The following is a 23084-nucleotide window of genomic DNA, read 5'->3' on the forward strand; positions in this document are numbered from 1 at the left end:
CCGTTAAGATCAGTTATGTGTATTCCCCAACAATCCTTTACTTTACATGGGACAAAGCAGCTCCCCACCCCACTGAAAATCTCCTGTCTTTAAGATACTAGGAATGAGGGGACAAAACAGACCCCCATAAATTGGGCCACTATATGATAGATATGAGGGGGAATGTATATCTTTCTCAATGAAAAGCAGATTGTGGATTAAAACTAAGACCTGCATGGGAACAGCCTAACATCCCTTAAACAGCAGAAATGCCCTTTTGACTCATCAGAGGCCTTTCACACAATCTTTTCCATAAAGCAGGACCCAGGTTTCACAAGATAAGTATTCAAAACTATTGAAACTTCCTTTACAAATGGAATTCTGATATGATATAATAGTCAACCCAGGAAGGGCAATTTGGTGATCTTCTAGATATTATCAGCATTCCCATTTCAATCTTGACATCTATTCCAGGTGCATCTCCTATGCGTATTCTGGTACCTCTCTCCTATAGGTTGCCTATATTATCCTATCATAGCCCAGATCCTAAATTTGCACAAATAGGGGTTCAGATCCAAAGCTGAACTAATAAGAACATGGCCCACAATCCAACAGTGACAATTGTGTCTCAAAGCTTTGGTCCAATGCCAGAGAAAATCCCAGTCCTGCAAGAATTGGGACTATAGCAGTTCTTCCTCATTGGAATGAAGGTAATTTCAGGGGCATTAAAGGGTTCCCTCAGCCTCCTGTTCTTTGTTGATGGCTCCCATCCAGAACCATCTTCCAATCACCACAGACATTATATTGTATTCTTCCTCTTCAAGATAAGCAGAGTATGATTTTTTTCTTTCCTAGTTTGCTTTCCTTCCTGAATCTAACCTTTCATGTCCTTTCCCCCATTGACCCTCTTAGCTCTTGCACTTCCTGTTATGTAGTGGCTTGTCCTACTATTACTGGCCCTTCCCCATTGTACCCTGGTTAGGGACCCCTTTCCTGTATTCTTTATTTGGTCACACCTTCTGATCTCAATTTGGGAACACCTAATTTGTCTCTTCTCTTTATTGGTTTGCTTGTCATAGCCTAGTACAGGGACTAAATTGGGTAATAATGTCCCTCCCAAGTGTTTTCATGTAGGCTCTAGCCTTGGAATCTACTTGGGAGGAAAAAGTTACATGGGGCATTTGCTTGCTATCCTGAATAACTGGTTCTACCCACAAACCTTGCCACTTCACTGCTTACCCCCAATCCCAGTTCATTTCTGACCAAGTTAATAGCAACAAATGTACACCATACATGATGGAATGTGGAATTTCTCTATGTGGTATTGGATCTCCGATGGCTGATTCACACACACAGTCCACCCCTGCATTCTGCAGTTATCATAGGGATGTGCACATACAAAAACATTTGGCTTATTTTGGATTGGGTTGAATTGATTGGGGTGTGGCATGATTCGTCATTTAAAGGGCCCTAGATCCATTTAAATACCTCCAGATCCCCTCAAAAGAAGTCTTTTCAGAGTATTGGCTTGAGCTTTGCAGGGAGGGTAACTGAAGCCAGCAATTCCTTTTACTTTTCTCCCTTTGGAAGGGGGAGGAAGCATGAGGGAGGGTTTAAATGGCTGTAGTCATTTCAGGACTCCATTCGCTTCCCCTACCTTCCAAAGGGAAGGAAGCAAAAGGGATAATTGGAATGGTGAAATAATGATTTGAAAAACCTAAATCACCTAAACTGAAAGACAAATCGATTCAGGATTCAGTGAGTTGGCTCCTGAATCAAATGAGAAAATAGGTTTAGGGAATGCCAACCCGCTCCCCACAAACCCTGAATTAGCTAAACCAAATAATACGCCCCACTTATCAATCAATAAATGTGCTCACCGGAACCTATGATTTCTTCATGCATTACATAAAAATGCTCCATTACTTAGGTCTCCTTTTTGCTCTGCACTTCAGAGTCTCTGCATCCTATCATTAGATCAGTGGCCTCCAAGTAGATTATCCTACTGAATCCAGCATACAAATGAGAGAGGCACTCCACAGAGGGTCTAGCTCTGCAAAAGAAAACTTGTCCACTAGATAAAGGTTGTAGATTTAATAATAATATTATTTCATACACATCCTAAGCTAAAGGGGAAAACTTTCGCATAATGAGTGGCCTCTGCTTAAGAGCAGTTCCAGATGCAGTATTATAATACTGACTACAATCCTGAATCTGGGTACCATTCATCTACAAACTACATATTCAAGTTACCAATCTTTATGCTAATCACCACTAGCTTAGATGAACATTTCTTTTTTTTTAATACTCATCTTTCCATGCAGGATCAGGCAAGTGGCGCTGCTACTATTGTTAGCCCATGGCCAAGTAAGGAGATAGTATGTGAAAGAACAAAACCAACACTTTGTAGAAGGCAATGGCCACAGCTTTGTTAATTGCATATAAAAGATCACTGCTGTAGCATGGGAACAGATCCAGCACTGGACAACCTGCCTGCCACCTGATGAAATCCATCCCCACATCAAGTAGGGCAATCAAGTAGGATCACATGAGCTGCAACCACTGTGTGGTTGCTGATAGACATCTGGTGATGAGCCTGCAGATGGCCCCTAAGCTGGACATGCCATTTATTGGCTCACTCCCAAGACCTCATGAGGGAGTTCCCAAACAGGTGAGCTGGGAATGCAGTGAGTAGGAATGCCAGGAAGATAATGGAAGGAAGATAATGGAACAGATTTTAATGGGGGTTATCTGCAGACATCTGAAGGACAATTTGTTGATCTGGGGAAGTCAGCACAGATTAGACTCCAACAGGTGCAGCCAGATCAACCTGGTTTCCTTCTTTGACCAAGTGATGGGCTTAATAGATCATGGAAACTCAGTGGATGTTCTTTACCTGCATTTCAGTAAGGTTTTTGACAAGGTTCTCCATGATGTTCTGATACATAAATTGGAGGGTTGTAGACTGGCTTTTCGGATACAAGGGTCAAAAACTGAACTGATAAACCTACAGAAACCCACAACTTATATATATACAACAAAACAAAAGGATTTTCCTGACAGTGCATGCTATTGGTCAGTTTCACTTTAAACTGACTGGATCCAGCAGACAGGATCTGACCTCACTCAGGCCAATCACCTACTTGGAATTATGACCCTGCCCTGAACCTCAAGCTCAGTCCTCGGCAGGTCTACAGATACAACACAACCACTGGCCCATCTAAGTCACTCTTGTCTATTCAGCCTGGCAGTAGTTCTAAAGGACTGCAAGTCTTTTCACTCATCTGATCCTTTTAATTGTAAATGCCAGGGACTGATGTTGGTGCCCGGACTGCAGAAACACAGCGGCCATAAACATAAGAGTAAGATTGACAAGAAGGCGAAACAATAAAACAATTCTATAGAAATCATTGTTTGTTTATTTTATAAAGTCACACCAAGCCAGAACGAGGTCCGGATTTACAGTAGACAGAGGTAGTTTCTCAGCATCACAGTTTATCTGAATACAGTTCCAAGAGTCTGATACCAGTTAGACATAACTCCCAGTTTCAAGTCTAAAGAAGAAAAAAAATGTAGACTGTCAAAGATGCAGACTGCAAGGTCAGTAGCAAATAGCCTAGTTGCATTTACAAAGCTACTCCCTAGTTTGTGCTCATATACATCATACCAAGCACCTACCAGTCACCTCAGCCCTGATCCCGCAAACACTCCTCATCTTTGACATAGTGTTGTGCTGCCAATTGAGCACTGAACCTTCTGTCTGTCAGGAATCAGGCTGAGCCCAGCCAGTAGAGTCCGTGATAAAGACACATACGAGATCCAACAGGCAGTTGAAATCCAAAGAAGAACTTTATTAAACAGAGTCTACAGAATTACTAAAGTGAGCCAAGATCTTCCTAAGCAAAGATCTTGACAGTATTGAAGAATAGGCACTTCAGAACAGATATAGGGTTCTCTCAATAAGGGAGGGGTGCAAAGGCATTTAGGCGGGAGAGCAGGAGGGCACCGAAGGTGCTAAGGTTCACACGATTGCCAGATAGCCGGAATCTAATCTCTACAAGCATATTTCTGTTGAGACTATGCTGTCTATGCAAGGTCGCGGGATGAGATTGATAAAGCAGAAAGGAAGAAGACTCCCGCTGGGAAAGCAGGGGAGTCTTGGAACCTGAAGACATATTTGCAGGTTTATAACCCTCAGCCTTGCCAGAGCCCCTGCTGGGAATGCAAGGGGAGTTGGCGCCAAAGGACAGATTTACAGGTTTATGACGGCTGGCCTTGCCAGAGCCTAGGAAATGAAAAAGTCATGAATTGGAGTTCATGACACTGTCTTGCAGTTCCTTGTCTCCCTTCTCTGCTCTTCCCGAGTCCCTGGTGATAGGGGAGGTAAACTAACTGGTAGATGACTCTTTGTTGCCAACTCAGTGCTGAAGGGTCATTGCACTGGTACTTGGCTGTAAATTTATGTCTGGATCATCTGGGACTGTCTCCTCCTGCAGTGTCTCTGTAACTGGCTATGGCTCTGGGTCAGGTCTGCTGATTGCCTCTTCCACAGAGGAGTCCTCTGTATCACTTTGCTCTGCTGGAGCTGGCTGGTCCATGACAGTTGGGATCTTCTGAATGCCAAGCAGATGCTGTAGCACTGAGCCATGGCCCCTCCCCAAATTCAAAAGCTTCAGCCATTTTTCTCTAATACACTGATCTGAATAATCTATCACCATCACCAGGATACTGTAAAGGCTTCTTTCTTCCAAAATTGGCTTGCTCATTTTCCCCATCTGTGGAGGCCCTGTTCCACATTTCCCTGCCATCTGAAGTGTGGTATATGGCTGTGGTAATAGAGCCACCTCAGCATATTGGGCCTCAGTTTTGGAATTGCCTCTTCAGAAAGCTGCTGGCTCTCCAGCTAATAAGATAATGATTATTTCAGAGGGCATTTGGGATTGCAAGCCTTTAGCAGAAGTCTTCATGCCCTCACAGATCTAATTAGGTGACCTGGCAACCAGTGGGAGATGGGGGAGGGGCCACCAGGAAATACTTCCAGGAAAAACTGGTATGATGTCACTCTCAGGCAACTCCTAGGCCTATTATGCACGGCTGCTAAAATGGCGCCATGGAGAACGCAGAGGGGGAAGAAGCGAAGCAACCGCTTATGCACGGGATGGAATGCAACGGCAGCAAAACCCAGAGTATCCGATTATGCATGCGGCTACTCCGGAGCTGCTTCTGGTTGCATCCTGGTCCCAGGAAGCGCCACTTTCTTCTGCATATCGATAACGCGGCTTTTTCGGCGGCATACATTGACTCTGCGCCCGGTTGCTGCCTGCAGCGTGCATAATTAGTGATTTTAGCTGACGCCATTCCACCCCGAATGTGGACCTTCCACTCCGTGCATACTGGGCCAAGTGAGAACTGAGTGTGTCCCAAGCAGCCATTTCAGTGATGGTCATTAAAAAAATTCCTCCAAACTGTGGTGGGAAATAAGGACTAGCAACTGAGCTCTAGCGCTTGATGGTGCTGCTATTGTGCTGTTTTATTATACAGTTATGTGTTTTCCTTTTCTACTGACATTAAGACATCTTGTATATCCTTTTGGATATAAAGATTGGACACAAATGTTTTAAATTAAATAACCACAGCCCAAAACATTATTGAGGATTGGTTGCTCTTTTGTTATTTATCTTGCATGGGTTGCTTCTTCCCAAAAAGACATGTGAAATTAAGAGAAGGTGGGATTCTGGAGCAATTGCAGGAAGCTGTAATACACAAGAAGTGAGAATAGCAATGGCCATAAACATAGAGCGCTTTAAACAGTGGTTAGACAGATTTAAGGAGGATTGTTCCATTAATGGATACTAGCCACGGTGACTATCTGTGGAGGCCCTGTTCCCCATCTGTGGAGCTTCCACAGCTGAGCTTCCACAGACAATGAAACCTCTGAAACCCAGACCAAAGAGGCAACATGAAAGACCCTGGTTCCTGTTCACTGGCCACCCCTGGTTCCTGTTCACTGGACCTCTTGGGCAACTGGCTGGTCACTGTGTGAAACAAGATGCTGGACTAGATGGACCACTGGCTGATCCAGCAGAGCACTTCTTATGTTTTTGTGTTCAGCCCCCAGCAGCTTGTAGTATGTCAGTTATTTAATCTTGCAGTCTCTTCTTTATTCAGGGCAGGTTGTGTGATGCTCTAGATCTATAGCCTTTGAAGGCCTATTATAAAAAATACATGAAACAATAAAACATAAAGTGCGCTGCCTGCCAGAGTACTCAGCAGGTACCTGCCAAGGGCAATGAATCAGGCTGTGCACATCTTAATATGTTACTCTGGAATGATGGGAGCTGAAGTCCTAATGGAATGCTTCATTATTCAAGGCTGCCTTCAGTCAGGAAATTTGCCTGACTACATTTGTCTGAGAGACAGGAGAACAGGATGCTAAAATTTAAAAAAAGAGAAGAAAAGAAAAAGAAATAATCTGAGACCTGCTCCATATAAGTCATAACAGCAAGCCATATCCCAAAGGGAGCTGTGGCCATTCCTGGCTCCTTGCATGAGTGTATCATTATTTCTGGGACCTAAATGCATGGGAGAAATTGTTACTCTTCCCCACTCTGTATTTCAGACAACATGTGACTCTCATCATTCAGGATCTTATACATTTCTGGAAAACTCATGCACATTTTAAGGCCATATTGAAATGGGCTGGTATTCTGTGTTTGTGCCAAAGACACAAATTATTTTATTTTAAAAACAAGTTGATTTTGGCTGCTTTCAGTCTTATGAGCCACCAAGGGCTTACCACAACAAATGCTCTTGATATGTTTCTTTCTTGGGTTTGTGTATGTGTGTATATATGTGGCAGTTTCAGTTAATTTACCCCCCCCCCCACCACCACCAAAAAACAAACAAACCCAATATGGGTCTTGCTGAAAACCTGACCTCCATCACAAGTCTAGAATAGTGCCCTGTACAATATGTTTATCACATTCACACTTCACATTTGTAGATGTGCACATAACACATCAGATTGGAAACCCCTAAAATGTCAAGTGGTCTCTGAGCATCTTAAGCATCTCTAGTTAACTGGCAAGACTTAAACCCTGGACACAGAGGGATGGGAAATGACAGAAAGCAAAGTACTGGATGAAGCAGCCCCTCCTCCCAGTTCCTAACAATAGCACTGAAAGAGGATACTTGAGGAATGGGCATGAAGTTAAGCTACATCATTAGTCATACTTGAGATAGTCCCACCTTGCTATATTGCAAGGCGAATATCTCTCTAGGGTCGATAGATAAAAATGGATGTTTCCTGGGGATTGATGGCCAACAGATTATTATTATTATTTATTATTATTATTATTATTAATTGGATTTATTTCCCGCCACTCCCCGTAGGCTCGTGGCGGGTCACAACAGTCCTATCCCCATTAAAATACCCATTAAAAGACTTTAAAAACAATCCTAACATGTCAGAAGCTCTCATTATTCCCACCCCTGCTATCAGAGCGGCAGGGAGGGTGGGGAGGAGGTCTAACTTACTGGGTCCAGGGGGGGGAAATGCTGGCACTCATTCGCTGACCCCGGCCTCAACCAAAAACCTGGCGGAAGAGCTCCGTCTTGCAGGCCCTGCGGAAAGCTGGCAAATCCTGCAGGGCCCACAGCTCACCCGGGAGCTCATTCCACCAGGTAGGGGCCAGGACCGAAAAGGCCCTGGCCCTGGTCGAGGCCAGGTGCGTTTCTCTAGGGCCAGGAATGATCAGGAGATTCTCCCCCGCTGAGCGTAAAGCGTGTAAGGTTAGTATATATATGTATATGTATATGTATGTGTATATGTATGTGTGTATATATATATATATATATATATGTGTATGTGTATGTGTATGTGTATGTGTATGTGTATGTGTATGTGTATGTGTATGTGTATGTGTATGTGTATGTGTATGTGTATGTGTGTGTATATATATATATGTATATGTATATGTATATGTATGTGTATGTGTATATGTATGTGTATATATATGTATATGTATATATATATATATATATATATGGCTAGCCATTTATTTATTTATGCAGGCATTTCTATCCTTATCTGAGACTTCTAAGTGGCTTACAAAATAAATGCAAAAATACAACTGAATGGACAGACAAAAATGTTATTTGTTTCAAAATCCTAGGATGGTGCCACTTTCAATAGGATGGTTCACAGGCTGAGATGAAGAGTGAGAAGCCGTTTGGGTCACCCATGGACGTGCCCAGGCTAAACAAAGGAGAGATGGCTCAGCTCAGCTCTCATTCAACCTTCCCCTCTTGCGTACTCCCAACTTCTATAAGGACATCCTGGCAAGCCAGGTGACTTTCCAATGCAACTATATGTATAGTAGCTCAGAAATAATGGTGGTGAAGCATTAGATCAAGAAGAAGAAGAAGAGTTGGTTCTTATATGCCGCTTTTCTCTACCCGAAGGAGGCTCAAAGCGGCTTACAGTAGCCTCCCCTTTCCTCTCTCCACAACAGACACCCTGTGGGGTGGGTGAGGCTCAGAGAGCCCTGATATTTCTGCTCGGTCAGAACAGCTTTTATCAGGGCTGTGGTGAGCCCAAGGTCACCCAGCTGGTTGCATGTGGGGGAGTGCAGAATCAAACCCGGCGTGCCAGATTAATCCGCACTCCTAACCACTACACCAAACTGTCAAAAGACAGTGAAAAGGTGGTGGTGGGGGGGGGGGGGAGAAGCAAATTGTAACAAAACATGAAGCAAAGGTAGAATAGAGTCTGCTTTTCTCTCTCGCCTCCCTCCTTTCTCCAATTTCTCAGACAGCTCCTAAGGAATAAACCCTCAAATCTTCCCCAGAACCCACCCTGAGAATCAAAGGAAACCGTGTCTCTGTTGCACAAAGGCAAGGCAAGGCAAGGGAAGCCCTCCACCCTACCCCACCGTTCCTGCTCTTTTTTGATTTCTTTCATTTCACCAAATGTTAACAGACCCACAGCTAAAGCGTTTGAAGCTTAAATATGATAAAAACATTTATTGGCATAAAAGCCTGGCCCTTAGGCAGCCTTTCAGAAACCAGGAGGCTCTGATCTCTTCCCAGGGAGCCTGAGAGATGCTGAAGAGTGGAAAGAAGAAAAGGGGAGGGGGCATAAAAAGAGCAGTGTTTCTTTCTTTCTTTTTCTCTTTTCTTTTTTTTTGCCTGCCCTGCTGGATTTGTTCAAACAAGAACAGAGGGCTGCATGTGGAACCCTTTGCAGACGGCCCTGCTTTCACCAGGACCTAAATGGAAAAGAAACAGCAAGGAGCAGAATGGAATAGGATGCCTTGTCCCCTGGTTTAAAATAGACGCAGCACAATGCTCTGCTTGTTTTTCCTCCCCGGGCAAGACTGGAACTCTCAAGGGCCAGAATTCTCAGAAGCAGGGGATGTTGCCATAGTGCCACAGTGACACCACAGAGCGCAGCAGCGTCTGTCTCTGGCACAAGTAAGGACCTGCCTCCTTGCCTCGACCGACCCCCGGCATTCCACAGTTCCCTTTGCGTGGCCAGGCTACTCTCATGCATATTCAGTGAAACCACGGGGACTCTGCAGGGACTGGGAGAGATGAGACTAAACAGAGCCCGCAAGAGCTGGCAGCAGGCAGCCACAATCCCCTTCAAAATGTCTGTGCTTTCTCTGGCTTTCTGCTTCTGGCACTTGACCCACTCTCTCACTTCACTGCTCACCCAAGCAACTGACCCCTCGTCCTTCATCCCCCTCTTTCTTTTTGTCTCATAATCCCTTGCACTGTAGGAGATGCTGGTGGGTGAGGTGTGGGAACAGGGGGTCATGGTACTTTGTTTTCTGCTCACTTCTTCGTTTTGTGGTATGCAAAGGCAGGCTTTGGATTCCTAACATCTGCTATGCCCTCTTTTATCTCTTCTGTTCCCTCACGCTATTTGCAACTGTCACCCTACCACCACTTGATGCTGTACTCTCCCCAAGTCACATGGGTAGGCTGCAATACAATGGAATTATGTTTTATTGGGTATGTTTCCTGCTCTTTTCTCAAGGTGGTCCTCTTGAAGGGCCTGGTTGAAGCTCCCTGGCTGAAACCAACCAAGTTTGGGTTTGGTTAGGGCCCGGTTATAAGACCTCCCAGAAAGCTCATGCACCACCCTGAATCCCATGAGGAAAGATAGCTGGGATATTACTATGCCTTATGAGAATGTACAGAATAAAAAAATGGTTTTAAAATGTAGCTTCAAGCAGCCTTTAGTTATAGTTCCCTTGCACACTGGGTTTGGGCCAAGCACTCTTTCTCTCTCAACTTAGCCTACCTCACAGGGTTTACCTAAGAAGGTAAAGCTATATTGTCCTGAGTTCCATGAAGATCTACCCCCCCCCCCAACATCCGCCAGTATCAATAGTTTTCAACTAGAGCATAAAGGCCAGCTTAGCATAGTGGTTCTTTTGCATTTAGATCTATTGTTTGAACAATCTGTCTATGCTTCAAGTCCTGTCTGGCCTTTATTATGCCAAAAGTAGCTTGCAGATAACCCTGGTATATTTAGACTAAGATTCTGGGTCGATAGAACCATGTTTACTACAGGATGGTGCCAGAGGTAGAGAGTTATTGTGGAATATGCTCTGTTTAGTATAAGCTTAAAGGATCAGTTCTGACCTGGTGGTATGAGATTAGGACTATAGACTTCGGGAAGGACCAAAGGGGCCCTGATGACCCTGAAGGAGTGGCATTATCGCATTGGTCTAGGCCTCTGGGCCAGCCCTTTGAGGTAGACATAAAATCCTATGCAACCCACTATTCTGCACACAGGTTTTGATGAATGTGAATTCCTTGCAACGTCTTGCTTTTGCTGCAGCCAAAAGAAACATATGAAGGTTTTCCAATCTGGTGTGTTTTTTTGGTAACTCACACTAGGAAAGGACCCTGCTTGGCCCCAGGCCAACAGTGGTGAAGTCACACTCTCCTTACATTAGACTCCACTTACACTGTCACCAGCTTTACAGTTGTATAAGAGCTAAAGTGGATGCGTGTGTGTGCGTGCACATGGGACAGGTTTCGGATAAAGCCTTCATGGGAATGGTGGGATAAAAATATAATAAATAATAATACACTACAGCTAGACTGTACTGGGCCTTTAACTTGTTCATGCCTACACGAATTGCAGCTTTTTCACCCAATAACAACAAATCCCTACCTCTCATAATTACGGGTTTCAAAACCCACAGGGATTTGCCCTCCTTTTCTCTTTCCATCCCCAAATGTTGCTCCTTGCTCCTTCTTTTCCATTAAGAGCTCTCCAAGTTCTTTGTTGTATTCAGTAGCTGGCTTATCCACTGAAAAGGGCAAATTCTAATGCAGGCTGAGCCAGCCCAAGGCATTTCCAAGGACATGTACAAAAAGAGGATGATTTTGCACAGTGAATATTCCCCCTCCCCCCAAAAAATCATCACCATTCAGAGCAGGAAAGAGACAAAAAAAACCCCTATCTGTATAAAATAGGATTCACCCAGCTGTAACTTTATACGAAGGACAGTGTGGTCTGCAGGGCTTGGTGTATAGGCTTAGATTAGGGGTTTGGATCATGAGCAACGTTTCACGTGGCCCTTGTACTACGGTGTGGTTCACTACACAATGACAGAAACAAAGGAGGCATGATGCTTGTGTGAATGAGCCCTCACAGATTGAAACAGCACAGATCAGAGTGAAACATCACTTCATTTTGCCTCACACATCAGACTCGCCGTGGATTCAGCTAGAATGTTCAGCTGCTTAAAGTGTCACCTGATGCACATGCACACATGAATAGCCGGGTTCTTGATGCATGTATTTATTGTTCTATATACAAAGCTGGACCACTGTTCGATGTGGAAGCAACTGCAGCAGTTGCTTGGGGTGCCCAACTGGCAGGGGGCACCACTGGGGAGGAGGTGTCAGGTGCGGCTCATGCCTGTCATTGTCTTTGGGATGAGGTTCCAGGTAGGCTGCAGAGCCCATTTCCAGTCTGTCTTGGAGTAGCTCCCCACTTGTGATGCTGCACCCTGATTCCAAAGGCTTGCCACAGCCTCTTGGGATCAAAGCAGGACAAATGGGGAGGGAACATGCACTTCTTCCTTGCCCTTGCTGCTGCTGGCTGGCTCCGAAAGGATGCAGGTAGATCCTCTGCTGCCTTGGAATTGGTGGAAGTACACAGGAAGAGGCGCACCGCCATTTAGGGTGGCAAAAAGAGTTCTACTGATACTTTCTGTACATTCTGGCTTGTCTGTCCATGGTCCAGTTTCTAGATTTAAGTATCCGCAGATAGAGCCATGTTGAGAAATGGGAGTTACAACCACAGGCATCTCATGTAATGTGTATTGAGCCCAAGCAAAAGTCACCTGAGTGGAGTATTTGTAACACACATTATTACTGATATCCTCTGTATAATTACAGTCAGTCAGCTCCTCAGTTCACACCACTCTGCTGTACCAACTACTAGAGAATGCAGAAAGATGTAAGCAAGAACACATTAGCCTTCAGCCCCTGGTTCTGTTAAGTCTCTAAACCACAGGGGACCATTTCCTCACCTTCCTTTAACCTGCAACATTTCATAAATCCTAGTTTTCTATGCATCAGACGATACGGCTGAATCACATATCATTAGGTATTTCCTATTACATGCTTAAAAGTGAAAGTATAAAAGAGAAGAGGTGGAGGGGGTGGGGAACGCAATATGGGGATAAAAAATTAAAACCTTCCTATAAAAATTACATGTACCTTGATGGGAAAGAAGCCTGACTGCTCACAATATGCCAGAATTAGAGAGCTGCATTATATTTTTACAGGACAGTGATCAAGACGGTAATTAATTTTCTTTTCCCATGTTTGTTTTGTTCCATAATGGTCTATGATTTCCAAGGGAAAATTTGGGTTGAGACTGCTCATTAGTATACAGTTTGGGTAGCTCTCTCCCGCTGGTACATAACTTACATAAATAATTTACAGTGTTGTATGCTTTATTATGGTTTTATTTAGTAAGTTGCCTTGGGCAGTTTACCTGGCCAAGTAGCATTTCTTCCCCCTAAATAGATTAATACATATTAAATTAAAAACTCCAAATGATTACTGGCATAGCACCTGCATCCTCATCACCTGATGACTATAGGATCAAAAAAAAATACCCTTGAAATCATGTGGGACTCAAAAATGCTTCTGGACTTGAATCTTGCATTTCCACCTGAAACTACAAAATCAAGGGATGATGTTCACCTGCAAAAAAAAAAAAAAGCCATTGCAGACCTCACCATGCACCTTCAATATAATATGGTAGAAATCTGCTTTCAGCTTCCACTGCCATTCATCAAGTGGAGGGTATAAAACTCAAAGAAAGCCAGTAGTGATCTAGTGTAGCACAGTGGGGTAAGAGTGCTGGTTTTGGCTTGAGGAGGGACCTTCTGCTAGTCTAAGATGAATTGAACTCACAAGACCATCATCAGGAAAACACAGCATCACCCCCTCCCAGTATTCCCTGTCCTGGGTTCCTTGGAGGGAAGCATGATATAAATGTGAGAAATGAAAGTAGCTCATGTAGTACATATGTGAAACAGCTCTAACCCAGTGCAGGTGTGGAAAGCTGCAAATTGAAGCAGGAGTTCATGTAGTATGTGACTTTATTTCTGTATAATGGATGCTTCAGGCTGATTCTGCATAGAGTAGGGGGTTGGACTAGATGGCCTGTATGGTCTCTTCCAATTCTATGCTTCTATGATTCTGTAATGTTTATCTTTTTTGCCAAGCAGACTGTTTTCTTACCACAATCACCTCTTGCCAGAAGGGGACCCCCCCATTCATGTGACAGAGTAGCATGCATAGTTCAACTCTTAGAAATGTTCACATATTTATTTATTTTATTTATTTATAGATGCAGGAGAGGGCCTCCTTGGTCATGGCACCAAGGTTGTGAAATTCTCTTTCCTCAAAGAGTTACGTCCCCCCTCTGTCGTCAACTTTTGTTAGTGAATGAAGACTTTTTTTTGTTTCATGTGGCATCCCCTCAGTGATCCCTCCTTCCTGATTAATGTTGTTTTTATGTCTGTGGGTGTTTTGTCTTTGTTTTTGTTTTAAATGTGCATGTTGGGTTGTAAATGTGATTTTATCATGTACATTTTAAATTGTTAGCTGCCTTGATATCCCTTCTGATGTTAGCAAGGTGGGATATACATTCTGTAGACCAATGTTTTCAAGCTGGTTTTCAAGTTGGCATGTTGGAAGGGGTGGGGTACAAATTGAAGAATAAATAAAAAACGTGCAGGTAGTGTCTACTGAACGTTCAGATACTCCCCCCAACACACACACAAAGATCTGAACAAGTTTATAATAAGTAGAGCTTGAGGGCTTTGTATCTTTTGCAGTGTCAAGAGATGTGGGATGGCCAAATGTGGGAGTATGAATGAGCAAATGTTCCCTTTTTCTGTTTGTTTATACATCTATCAATGGTTTCTGTGGGTTTGTTGACTTTTTTAAAATGTGGGGAAAATTTAGTGAGAAGAAACAAAAATGGCTTGAAAATAATGTCTGGTTCCATTTGCACAAGGGAAAAGTGAAACTGAAGAAGGAATTCTCAGTTAAAGGATGAGAAATTCAAAATTGCTGCTCTGGCTCTGCCCAGTCTCTTGTCCCAGCTAACATGACTTTCACCTATATTACTTGGACACACACAAGCCTTTCCAACGAGCTGATGGTGCTCATAAGAACATAAAAGAAGACATTTTGGACCAGGCCAATGGCCCAACCAGACCATCATTCAGTGTCACACAGTGGCCAAAGCCCAGATGCCATTAGGAATACAAGCAGGGCCAGACTCCAGAAGCCCCTCAAGCACCAAAAATGCAGAGCACCCCTGCTTCAGACGTAGTGCTCCATCTATATATTGTGGTTAATAGCCACTCTAGAAGCTGTCTATGCTTGTAGCTGCCACCACTACCCGTGGCAGTGAATTCCATGTGTTAATTACTCTTTGGGTGAAGAAGTCCTTCCTTTTATCTGTTTTAAGCCGACTGCTCAATAATTTCATTGAATTTCATTCAAGTTCTTGTATTGTGAGAAAGGGATAAAAAGGACTTATTTCTCTATCCCATGCATAATTTTGTTAACCTCTATCATGTCATAGATTCATAGAGTTGGAAGGGATCTCCAGGGTCATCTAGTCCACCCCCCCCGCACAATGCAAGAACGCAGAATGAACAAGGCAGGAATGTCGCCCCCTCAGTCATCATTTCTCCAAGCTAAAGAGCCCTAACCTCTTTAACCTTTCCACATAGACAAGATTTTAAATCCCCTTTCACATTTAAGTTACCTTTTTCTGCACCTATTCCAATGTTGTCATATCTTTTTTGAGGTGCAGTGACTCAAACTGTACACAGTATTCCAAATGAGGCAGCACCACAAATTTATATAGGGGCAATATGATACTGGCTGATTCGTTTTCAGTCCTTTTCCTAATAATCCCCAGCATAGCATTTGCTTTTATTGCAGTTGCACACTGAGTCAACATTGTCAGTGAGTTCTCTACCACACTTCCAAGTGGAATGTGATAAGAATTAGCGTACCACAGGGCTCAGTGTGAGGTTCAATGCTCATTTATACTCACCCTCAGCTTCCTGCTAATTAACCAGTTTTTAATCCACAAGAGGACTTGTCCTCTTATCCCATAACTGCTGTGTTTACTTAGGAGCCTTTGATGACCAACTTTATCAAAAGCTTTCTGGAAGTCCAGGTAAACATCATCTACTGGGTCACCCTCGTCCACTTGTTTGTTCAGACCTCTCAGAGATTAGTGAAAAGATCTTCCCTTACAGAATCCATGCTGATTCTTCCTCAATAGCTTTTGTTCATTCACATAGTTAATAATGGATTCCAACAACTGACCTAGTATTGACTTTAGACTGACTGACCTGTAATTTCCTGGATATCTCCTAGAACTTTTTTTAAAATACAGGGGTTATATATCTCGCAGTCCTTGGGAATGGAGGCAGATTTTATTGATAGACTAGAAACAAAGCCCATTTATAAAAATGGGCATGTTTGGGGTTGTGGGGGGAAGAACGGCGCGCGGGTGGGCAGCGCGTCAGTGATGATGGTAGAATAGGGGGGCGGTGGGAGAGCAGGGCGTGGCAGAGCAGGGATGCAGAGCAGGCTGGCAATGGCAGAGGATGGGCGCGGAGCAGGCTGGCGGTGGCAGCGGAGGGGTGCGGAGCAGGCTGGTGGCAGCAGAGGAGGGGCTTTGAGCAGGCTGGCAGTGGCAGAGGAGGGGCACGGCGTCGACACTGCGGGGCTTGCGGGTTGCGGCAGGGCCTGTCACGGGGTAAGTGTTGGCGGAGCAACAGGGAGAAGGTTGGGTGGGTGGCCGATGGCGGTGGCGCGAACGGCTGTGCTGGTGGTGGGCGCACTGGCGCCCGCGGCCTCGTGGAGTGAGGCGGCGGTGTTAGCGGGTGGCAGCCAGCCGCGCAGGCCAGCCAAAGCCATCACCTAACCCCTCTGCCCCCGGGCTTGACTTCCCGGGGCTAGTGGGGTGCGGCGGGAGGCTTCGGCTGGCCTGCGTGGGCCTGGGGGGCGACTGTCGGGCTGGAAAGAAGCAGGGCCACCGCGTCTTCGACACGGCATCCCTGCTCCTTTCCCCAGCAGGGAGGGACCCCGGGCGGGAAAGGATCAGGGACGCTGCGTCTTCGACGCGGCATCCCTGCTCCTTTCCCTAGCGAGAGGAGAATTTGGCCGGAGGACTCACCGTGTGGCCAGGCTTCTTTGTCTGTGTGGTGACTCCCAGGCTGGGCCAGGTTAGGCCGGGTCAAGCAGCCAATGGGGAGGCGCGCCCTGGATTGACACTCGGAGGGATTGACACTCTGAGTTTTTATCCTGGACAGGGCCTGCCCTTTCTCCTCCCACATTGCCCTTACTCTTTTATTACTACCGCTCCATAGGAGCCTGGTGTTTTGTCTGTTTTTAATTTGTCTATCAGTCCTAGAACCTACCCTCCTCTCACCTCAATTTGATTTAGGTCTTTGGCACCCCTTCTGAAATTGGTAGCTGTGGAATGCACAAGCACCTCCCATCTTCCATGGTGAAGACAGACGCAAAAATTGTATTCAGCTTATCTCCCATTTCCCTGTCATTCTTAATAATACTTTTACCCCTTGCTCATCCAAGGGTCCCACTGTCTCCTTGGCTGTTTTCTGCTTCCAATGTATTTGAAGAAATGTTTATTGTTGGCCTTTGTTTTTTTTGCCTGCCTGATCACCAGCTTGCACTTTATTTGCCACAGCCTGTGCCCCTTTTTATTTACCTCACTTGGAATATCCTTCCATATCCTTCTCTCTCTCTCCCTCCCTCCCTCCCTGATGAGTTCTGCTTTTACATATGCTGCGTGCCTGCGGCCGAAAAGGATGGAGCAGGTGAAGCACCGAGAATTCAGTCAGGAAGCACTGTCAGATGGTGCAGTGACTCAGGGGAGAAAACTCAGTGCTGAAAATGGCCTGATGAACATGTAGTGGGAACAAACTGCTGCCTATGGGGTCATGTGCAAATGAGCTGGGAAAGGATGCGTGAAGAACAGGGGAGTCATGTGGCCTTTTGCAGCTTTGTGATGACAAGCGCTGTAGGAAGAATAAGCACCTCAGTGCTGAGATTGGTGCGAATGTTACCGAATCAACTTATAGCTGGCGGCTGGGTGAAACCCCCCATGACCAGGGAAGGCCAACCTTTTGTTTATTGTGATCTAAGGAGTAACAGAAAATATCCCAAGCCACCCCCAATCTTACAATGTTGCCAAGTTCTGCTCTGCCCTCAAAAAGGAACATGGATTATGAAGAATGTCTGAACTGAAGCTATCAACTAAGTGGCACAGAAAAACATCCCATGAAAGAAAAGCTTTTAAAACAAACATCCACAAAAAGCCTACAGCAGCTCTTCTCACAAGCTTTTCCTGGATCTTCAAGGCGCAGTGTTCCCCAACCCTCGTTCCATAGACCGGTACCGAGTCGTGGAGCCCTCTGTACCAGGCCACAGTGGGGGAGAGGGAGGCACCAACGCCCGTGCCTCCCTCTCCCCCCCCGGCCCTCGGCCCGAAAAAGGTTGGGGACCACTGTTCTAGAGCAAATGGTTCTCAACCTTTTGTATCGTGTCTCACCACCAATCACTCTGTCAAATAATGCATCTTGCATCCCATCACGATAGAAACAACATGCCCATTTCCCCCCCAAGGACAGTTGTACATTTACAGGCTTTCACTTATTACAGTTATTTATGGTAAGTTTTGAGATTTAAAAAATCACAATAGTATTGTTGGGAGTGATGTTGCTATTGTTTAAAATGCACACAAAATAATTAGTAGTTGAAAACTATAAAGATACCGTTGACTATAATTTTTGCTACTGTAACTGTAAAACACATGAGGTACAAGCAGAAACATGACAGATAACCCCTGACAAATCAAGCTGGCATTGCTGGTAGGCAAAGGGGCAGAGGGTGTACTAGCATGACAAAAGGTCACAGGTAATGTGACAGGTAGGGTCAGCAGGTCACAACTGCAGGTGATGAGGACTGAGGAGGAATGAATTCTTAGCCATTATTATGCAAACCCTGAATCCCACCTAGACTTCTTTCATGTCCCACTGCTACTACATGCAACACTGTTTGAGAACCAGAGTTCTAGGAGAAGCATGAGATATTCTGCATCAGCTGTTGAGCTGCTGGTAGCTCAGAAGCTACCCGTGGGAGACCCCTGTCCTGGACGGCATGAATGGGTAAACTGCAGTGCTAGATGTCCTTCATACAGGCATGTGGGAGTCCTAAAAATAACAGCCATGTCTTTAAATTAATCCGGAAAGTCCTGTGACTATTAATTGACATGAATCAGTCGCTGATGTGGACTGGAGCTGTGACTGTGGCTCTATGATAGAATGAACACAGATGTTTTGAACTGCACTGCCGATAACAACCATGCGATTATACCATCGCCATTCAGCTGTTTTCCTGGATATGCGCAATGAATTCTACATGGAGGCTCGGAACTAGTTACTTCTTATTGCTAATTAATCAAACCACTGCAGTTCCCCCCTAAGGTGGGTAGGTTTCTCCTACACTTCCTGTGATCAGACTGAACACCTCCCATGATAACCATAAGGCTATTGCCTTGTGGGAAAGGATTAATTCCTGCCAAAGAAGGTAGTGAAACTGACATGCAACTTGATCATGGATTTCCTCACCTCCTCTTCACATCACCAGCAAGGATGGGGAAAGACAACATAATGCCATCAGGATATAGATAAGTCATAATTCATGTTACAAAGATCAGAAATACATCATGAGGCTACCATCTATGTATTTATCCTAACACATCACTCTGCCATTGGTATATTGTGAGGCAAGAAATGGGAACTTAAATGTGTGCTAGTACTCATGAGTAGAGAATCAAGAAGTGTAAATTATTCTGGCTTAATGAAAGGTATGGACTTGTCTCCGTGGCATCTGTCTGCCAAGCTGAAAACTGTTTAAAAAAGTATATATAAAGATTGAGATGTTTGCTCCCATTTCCAGCAGTTGTGGCTACCAATTCTCCTCCAGGGCCTTTTCTTCTATCAAGCCTCCCAAGCAACAGCTGGCGGCAGCGTCATAAGGCTGAAGGATCTGGGAGCACTGTTGTTGTGTTGGTGGTAGCTTAGCAGTCAAGTGCAGTTCTGGCACGATACAGCTAAATTGCAGAATACTTCACTCTCTGGAACATTGTGCTTGGCTGCCACTCAAAAGGCTGAATCAATTTACTGTGCATTGGATAATCTACAGATGGGTTTTAAAGGTCTGTTTGTCCACCTTGATGTAGTGGTTAAGAGCCAAGTTTGATTCATCGCTCCTCCACTTGCAGCCAGCTGGGTGACCTTGGACTAGTCATAGTACTGTCAGAGCTGTTCTCACAGAGCAGTTCTGTTAGAGCTCTCTCACTCCCCCTACCTCACAGGGTGTCTGTTGTGGGGAGAGGAAAGGAAGGTGATTGCAAGCCGATTTGAGTCTCCTCATGAAAAGCAGGGTATAAAAACCAACTCTTCTTTTTCTATCAGCTAATGGATCAAAAACAGTTTTCTCTCCATTCTTCAAGCATATGCCAGGTCACAGGCTGCTGAGAACTGTAGTGAGAAAGAATGTCCTTGAATGAAGATAGCTAGAGCAATTTGTAATTACAGTAGATTATAACATAATTTATGCAGTCAAGAACACAGAACTAGACTACAGTGAATCATGCTGCAACTCTACAAAGCTGTTTGTTAGAATGTTGTGAGAATGCCAAACAAGTCACAAAGAATCCTAAATTTTATTAATTTATCAATTTTCCCCTCCCTCCTCCTGGGAAGAGCATGAAAGGGAGACTTCATAGTTTCTCTGGCTAAATTGATGGTAATCCTAGCCAATGAGTCATGTGATCAGAATATCTCAGACTTGTTCCTGAAAACTATGATGTTGCCCAGCCGCAAATTCTGTTATACTGACAGCCCACTGTGAATGAACAACGATTTGTCTGCCAGTCTTACCATACCATCGTTGTGTACCTCACTTAAAGCAAGCAATATTACGTATAACTCCACAATCCACTTGCATCTGTTAGAAGGAGAGGCTCTTTTGCAATTTCTGCAATCATAGATGGCAACAGTCCTCCTCATACTTATGTCAGTGAAGGCTTACCCCTGAGCAATGGAATCCTCACCCCCCAAAATCTTTTGTATGAATGGGTCTACAACATAAGTTTCAAGCAAATATGAAATCAACTATAACAGCTTTCTACAAAGTAATCTGGGAACTGTATATTTGATGAAATAGTGACCATTTCTTACATTAAAAAGTGTCCCAGAAGCATTACAATTTTATTCTTGCAAGGAGACCGGTGATTTTTCAATAAGATTTTTCAATAAGTTTTGTAACTGTGCTACAATATTAGCAATTCTAGCTTAAAAATAAAATCCAAAGTTTTCAAGATTCTGTTCCACAGTGGAAGACATAACCAGATCAAAGTCACCTAAAATTTCTAAAGAGATGCGTTCTATTTGATATCTGTTTTCTAGCAAACCTGTTGGTAAGGAAGTCTGGGCAAAGAATCTCTCTCTCTTCATTTGACACTCTCTGGGGGAGGCTGTAAGCCTTTGCTATTTAAGGAGGCCTTTGATTAATTTGTTTATTTAGTTTCACCACCACAGGAGCAGGGAACCTGTCAGGCGTGTAGTGCCGAGCACTGTATCGATCCAATCAGCAGGACGTCTCAATCAGCGTTGCTCTTAATGGCAGCAAAACTACGTACTAAGACTGCACAGCTGCAGGAGCTAAGGCTACAAATCTAAGAAACCATCCCTAGGAGTAGGAAAATGGGACTCACTGTTGGAAAGACTCATTTAGTGTCGCTCCCTTTGATGCTAACCTGCTACAGAAGCAGATCTGGGTGGATCTGTTGTAAGCATAGCAGAAAGGGATGGAAAAAAATAACCTTTGTCAATCCTTAACTAAAGCATACCAAAAAAACAAAACAAACTCCTGCAACTTGTGAAGCTAAACAACCATGAAATGCAAGAGGAACAGTCTGTGACATTTCCATGGGGATAGATAGTACTTCATGCATCTGATTAAACGTGCACAAAAGATTAAGCCACAATAAGACTGAACTTGCATGTGCACTGTGAAGTGCAAAAAGGATGAAATGTGATTGCCAAGCAACCTTCTTGTGATCCGGAAACCTGATACGAGTGCATTCATAATTGCCTTTGTGTTTCTGAGACATGCACAGCAACAGGCAGAGAGGAGCTGGAAAGCATTGTAAAGGGCACATGGGAATGTTGCCTAAGCCTGCTAGTCTTCAAAGTGCTATAACTCTGCTGTTTTCACTGCAGCAGATTAACATGGCTGTAGATGTGCAGTGACAGAATTAAGTCTTAGGACAAAGTCTTGCTGCCATTAAGAGCAACGCTGATTGAGCTGTCCTGATGACTGGATCAATACAGCTTCTTGGCACTGCAAGCCTGACAGGTTCCCTGCTCCTGTGCTGGTGAAAGTAAACAAACGAATTAATCAAAGGCCTCCTTAAATAGCAAAGGCTTACAGCCTCCCCCAGAGAGTGTCAAATGAACTGCGAGTGACACAAATGTAATGGGCAAAATGTCTAAGAAGGAGGAAGAAAATGTTTTTTTAACCCCACTTTTCACTACTGAAAGGAATCTCGAAGTGACTTATATTGACTACCCGTCCTCTCCTCACAACAGGCACCTTGTGAGGTAGGTAAGGCCGAGAGCTCTGAGGGACCTGTGACTGGCCCAAGGCTGCATGTGGAAGAGTTTGGAATCAAACTTGGTTCTCCAGATCAAAGGTCACTGATCTTAACCACTGTACCATGCTGGCCTGTACAATCCTGCATTCAAGTCCTTGCTTGTCTGGGGATCTCACTCCCTCCACAGAGCAATGGTGAGGAAAAATGGGATAACCAGAGCCATTGTTATATAGTGGTCAGGATGCCTGACTGAGATCAGGGAGAACCAGGTTCAAGTTCTCACTCAGCAATGGAGCTTATTGGAACTCAGACCAGTTTCCCTGTCACAGCGTGGATGTGTTGATCAAATGGAGTATACTCCCCTAAGTTCCCTGAAGAAAGGGTAAGATAGAAATGTAATAATAAATAAAATAGGCCAGTGTTAATAAATAAAATAGCTACCTCGAGATCTTTACAGGAAAAATAAATGATTTTGAATAGAGGATGAATAAATGGCTGAGACAGTGATATGCCGGATTTTTCTCTTCAGCAAATCGTTGGCTGAGCTTCAATAGGAACCTAGAGCTCTCCTGTCCTTGTTTCAGTTTTTAAAGACATTTCCATAGTGACTTTTTGAGCCCCACAGGAATTCCTCAAGGTAGTACATTTTGAAATGTCTACTAATAACACTGTTTTAAAAATCACACAAAAAACAACACCTTACAGAGCTAAAGAAGCCTGGTTGTGGATGAACCTCCAAAAAAAAAAAAAAAAGCAGGGGGAAAATGGAAGCCAAACCATACACTGGAGCAAGAGTTCATAAAGCAGGTTTTCCTAATCATCATCACTCAGGGAAGAA

The 23084-nt window shown here is 44.3% G+C and overlaps 1 protein-coding gene across 4 annotated transcripts in view; it reads right to left on the minus strand.

The window, feature by feature from the left end:
- Window positions 1–23084, minus strand: part of TTC7A (tetratricopeptide repeat domain 7A) — a 198468-nt gene that overhangs the window by 13413 nt on the left and 161971 nt on the right. Inside the window, exon 20 of one of the 4 annotated variants that reach the window (XM_077337005.1) lies at window positions 11527–13221. The exons of 2 other annotated variants lie outside the window; for them this stretch is intronic. In XM_077337005.1, coding sequence (XP_077193120.1) covers window positions 13204–13221 — 18 coding nt within the window. In that variant the 3' untranslated portion in view covers window positions 11527–13203. Of the gene's footprint in view, window positions 1–11526; window positions 13222–18103; window positions 20127–23084 lie in introns of those variants that run through there. One more of the 4 variants, XM_077336995.1, reaches the window with a different exon arrangement.

Source organism: Paroedura picta, chromosome 1 (genome assembly GCF_049243985.1).
Source record: "Paroedura picta isolate Pp20150507F chromosome 1, Ppicta_v3.0, whole genome shotgun sequence".
NCBI lineage: Eukaryota > Metazoa > Chordata > Lepidosauria > Squamata > Gekkonidae > Paroedura > Paroedura picta.